This window comes from Limulus polyphemus, unplaced genomic scaffold (assembly GCF_000517525.1).
Source record: "Limulus polyphemus unplaced genomic scaffold, Limulus_polyphemus-2.1.2 Scaffold61, whole genome shotgun sequence".
Taxonomy (NCBI): domain Eukaryota; kingdom Metazoa; phylum Arthropoda; class Merostomata; order Xiphosura; family Limulidae; genus Limulus; species Limulus polyphemus.
Window position 1 is genome coordinate 351,278 of NW_013665671.1, and position 5,060 is coordinate 356,337.

General features: G+C 31.8%; 1 protein-coding gene across 3 annotated transcripts in view; it reads left to right on the top strand.

The window, feature by feature from the left end:
* The window catches only part of LOC106464510 (transcription factor AP-2-beta-like), a 145,816-nt gene that overhangs the window by 136,942 nt on the left and 3,814 nt on the right, over positions 1-5,060 (top strand). For all 3 annotated transcript variants that reach the window (XM_022392705.1, XM_022392709.1, XM_013924660.2), the window contains exon 6: positions 2,355-2,496. In XM_022392705.1, the coding sequence (XP_022248413.1) occupies positions 2,355-2,496 (142 nt within the window). The remainder of the gene's footprint in view (positions 1-2,354; positions 2,497-5,060) is intronic.

Below are 5,060 nucleotides of genomic sequence, written 5' to 3' on the forward strand. Positions count from 1 at the left end.
GGAAGGGAATTTCATTCTCAGCATTTGACAATAAAACAATGATTTTTTTAAAACAGATCTTTAATAATTCAGTGGAAGTGGCCCGCTTTCCACATCTCTTGATTGTATGTGTTATGATGTCAAAAAGTATGTTACTGCATTAAGGGCGTATTTTCAGTCCAGAGATGGTCTTACCAGTGGCGTTACTAGGATTTTTTTATCTGGTGGGAGGGGAAAGCAGATGGACGTATCAGAAAGGGGTCAAAATGTTATCAGATACAAAAGAAATAAAAAATTTTGCCTTTAAGAAATATGTATTTATTATTTCCATTATGAAAAAACGTAAGTATCTCGGGTTCTCTCTGCACAGCTTCATGGCGGCCTGATGGTGTTTCAAACTATCATTAAACCCATCCTAGATCTTATCTGGTTAGAGAACTATCATTTAAACCCATTTTAAGTCTTATCTTATTAGAGATATTCTTTCGTTTCAAGTTATCTAATATGACTTACGACTACCCTGCCAAAGTTAGCATGTTCATGTCATTGGAGTAGCATGTGGATGGGGAGGGGGATTCTAAAATTAAAAAAACTAATTGGGGAGGGGGCTTCGGGGTGTAGAGGTCTCCAATGTGGACATGCTGCCACCCCAGTGGACACGCTAGTGGGGCTCAGTTTTTTTATGACTGAAGTATGTGCTAATACTTCATTAAGTCTTGCGAATGAGGTCAAGTACTTGATCCCCAAATGTTTAGCATATTACCAAATAATATTCTTTAACCTATTCTTTATAGTCTGAACAGATTTGCCTGACCAAAAAAGTAAAAACATTCTTTCTCTGAAATTCTTTATCAACTGCATGGCGCGAGTGAAACTCGTTTAGTTTTGTAACTGCTATCCAGAACAAACGCTTTAAAAATGCCAATATTCTGGTCTGAGACTATGTTTATTTTGTATATATCAGTACCATGTTAAGCAATGTGATTACAATACACTCAAAGCTTTTATTTTGTTCTATTTGTTCCATTATGATTTTGTCGTTACAAATCTATAATTTATCATAAGTAATGAACTAAACGACCTAAATATGGTTCTTTATAGCAGATCATATATTTATCAATCTAGGATATTTCACTGTCCAAAAAGAGTTTATGAAGCAGAACAAAAACAATATCCATGAGATAGTTTGTGAAGCAACTGGGCTTTCTTAAACATAAAAGTCGGCGTGCAGTTAGATACATAAATGAATAATTCGGTTTTTGTACATCAGCGGTTGTAATAATCAAGTTTAAAAACTTCTTCCCACATTAATGTTTTTTTAATTCAATAAATTTTCGTTGGATAAAAATAAAAAGTGGTTTACAAAAGTACATTTTAACTAAATATTATATATTTTTAGAGAATATAAAGTCCCTAACAGGTCATTTAATAAAAACTGAAATAATAAATTTTATTGTTAATATTGTTTTGTATTCGATTAATATACGATTTTAGTTCCAAGGCTATGAAATGGTTAGCCTTATTTATATCACCTTTATAATGACTTTGCGTTTTCACCGTTAACGGTTCTTTCGTATCCAAAACTCATTACACGTTTAGTCAGACATTGATGTAAAGATCGCCTTTTTATAGTTCTAACTAAAGGTGTGGCGATACGATACGATTTATGTATCTTCACGAAATTTGGCAAGCTTTCAGTAAACATTATAAGTCTTTTGTACAGAAAAAAAAAATCAAAATTTATAAAAATATTTTTGCTAAAAATTAATGATTTAATAAAGGAAGATGAGTAATGAGTACTACATGTTGTCTTCATATCTTTTATCAAAATCATTACATGGAAAGTAACATAACAAATTAACAATAACAAAATAGATAGACAGATATTAACTTTTTTATATTGTTTTACTTCTCTTGACAGCTGCCATTTAGTTGATCAAACCTGAGAACCTGAAAAAGCACTGTAAAGTGTGAAGTACTTAAATAATACAATGCTAGTAATATAGATATTAAATTACAGACAAGACTGTCAAACTTTGTAACAAACCTTGGTAAAACTTCTGTATCGTATCGACTACTATGATGAGATAAGCACCCCTAGTTCTAACCTGATAATATTAAGGAGAAAATGACAAATCACGGAAGACACCAACCAATTTGCGGTTAAATTTGTGTCTGTGCTAGATTCGTGTTTATTAGCAAGTGTTAATGAGAAAATGTGACGAATAAAGTAATCCAGAGAATAGTTTTAGTAAAAATATATTACTTGGTTAAATGCTTATTGCGATTATATTTATTGTTTGTGAATGTCATTATTATTTTTCTGTATTTTCAGTTTGTTTTAATCATTTTAATTTTTCATTCTCAAATTTTAGGTGAAGCAATCCATCTGGCACGAGATTTCGGATATGTATGCGAGACCGAATTTCCCTCCCGCCAGGTAGCAGAGTATTTATGCAGAAACCACAGTGACCCAACAGAAGTGTACAGAAGAAAAGAACTGCTACTAGCTACCAAGTATGAGTCGTTCTAGTTCTGTTATATATCAGACTTTAAAGTAATACCTAATTAATATATGAAGAGAAATAATTGAATATGGTGAAATAAATTCAAATCTAATTGTGAACCCTTTTTTCTGATGCCCTTAAAATTACCTTTAGAAAACAATGAAGAAATGAACAGTTAAACATACATATAAAATACATGGTTAAATTAGTGTAAGATAATAAATAATTTTTTTCTCAAATAAGGTTTTTCAACATTAATTATTTCTTAGTAGTGGCTTGTATTGAAAACCATTTACATCACTAAGGATCTTTTAATTCTTTATCCTTGCTATAGCATCCTCCAAATGACTCATTACTTGAGTTTTTTTTTTGTATTTATTTTATCTCTTAACTTACTTTGTTTTTCTGGTTTACTGTAAGTAGAAGGTTATCTACCATTATAGCTCCATCTCTTTTCATGTTCCTTTAAATTCCTGAATATACAAACACGTATCAAATAAGCTATCTTCATGAGTTGGAGAAACAAAGAGTTATAGCAATCAATGCTTAGTAACTGTCGTTTTGTTTACAGCTTTAGAAGCTTTCATTTTGAATTGAAGACAAGTCTTTGCATTCTTATTTCATATAAAAAAGATGTTCTCAACATTTTCAACCTCTGAAACTGGAAACAGGGAATTTTTTAAATTCTTACTACACACGCAAGTAAACTATATATATTATCTAGTACTTATTGTAGCCGCAAGAATAGCTTTTATGTTCGTAAATTAATCAACACAATTTTCAGTACAAGCCATGATACGATTTTCAAATAAATAGTTCTATAACAAAATCTAGACGTATAAGAACTAAATATATATCAAAATTGCCGACGGGAAGTTACACAGTTCAGTTAGAATTGTTTTTCGCGCTGTTTCTCTTTCACAGGTAGTACCCCCACCCATCCCTCGGTGTTTAAGCGGTAAGCTTGAGGGATTATAAAACTAGAATTCGATGACATTGCAAAACTTTGCGCTAGAAACACAAGCAAGCAATTGTTAGGAAGTACTTTCAAAATTGTATTCAATCTACATTCAATGACTTTGTATATTTTTATACAACGCAGTACATTTCTACTGTTTCTGTTTGTAATTACAAGCAGACATTTAAATTCTTAGACAAGGATGCTGTTAATAATATCCATAGTAAAGAGTAACAACATTTGAAATAAACTCTAATTAAATTATTCAGTGAAATTATAATAATATCCATTGTGTGTACAAATGAAGAACACTGCCTGTAATTGGACACCCGTAAGTGTGTTGAACTGAGGCATGACCCACTCACCACAGCTATTATTTCACTGAATTAATTCGGTAATTCGTTTTACTTAAAAAATATGTATTGTTGGCACAGATTCCAGGTGACGTCATTCCCTGAAGGTTGGGTTAGGCATGCGGAACTCCACGGCCACCATTTCAGATTCCAACACCGACCTGTATTTTGTCGGCGTATAACCTTGAAACATCCATTTATCCCAGAATATGCCATTCAAATGTCTTCTATTAGAAATATCTGTTACCTTTATGTGCTCACCTGTATAAGCTAGTCCTACTTAGGCTTTAAGTCTATGAAATGCACTTTTTTCCATTTTATACAACTTATTCAGTTATAATATATTTTTCTATCTTACTGAGACAAAAACAGAAAAGGTTAGGACTGTTTATTAGTTTAGGAAAAGGTTTAATTTTCCAGGAACGTTAAGAACACTACTTCATATGAATCGTATCGCGATTAGAATAGGTATATTTGAATTGGTAGGCTTTTTTAGAAACAGTTTTGCTCAGTTAAGTGAAATATCTTTGTGTTTCTATTTGTATATATATATTGTTATGTAGTGCAATTTTGAATAGCCTAAAACTGAGTTAAATTGTAATTTAGATATAGTAGTTAAATATTTGCTGATATCTCCAATTTATGATATTTGCCAACAAGACCGATACACAGTTTTATTTTTTAATACAAATATGTTTTAATACACAAACAACAATGCAATATACAATAACAGTTATTATAAATAGTTATTACGAACAATGATTTATATACAAAAGTTTCACAAACTAACAAGCAATACAAAGTCTTCTTTCTAGTTTCGAACTTTCTTGTTATCTTATCGAGGGTTGACGATGAGCGAGTTCATTTCGAGTTGACGTAGGTATAATTCATCTATTTGGAAGCTAGCTAGCCCTGTAGTTCTCGCTGATCACACGCCGATTACAGATCGAGTTTCCATCGATGACGTTAGGTAATGTTTTCGTAAAAGTACTAATGTCCGGTGTGAATCCACAGAAGTTAAATAGTTTCTATCGTTCGAAGTTTATAAAAGCTCCCGGTCAATATATCTGTAGTTTCCGATTAATAAGCATTAATCACAATTATAGCTTCAGAAGTTTATAGCACACCAATAATAGCTACTGTTTTTTGGCGCGTCGCGTTAGTTATATTTATAGGCGTAGGGAGAATTTCTTGAAATTTCAGTTTTACGTAACAATACTGACGCTAACACTAGCGTTCACGTACACACATATATTGTTGATT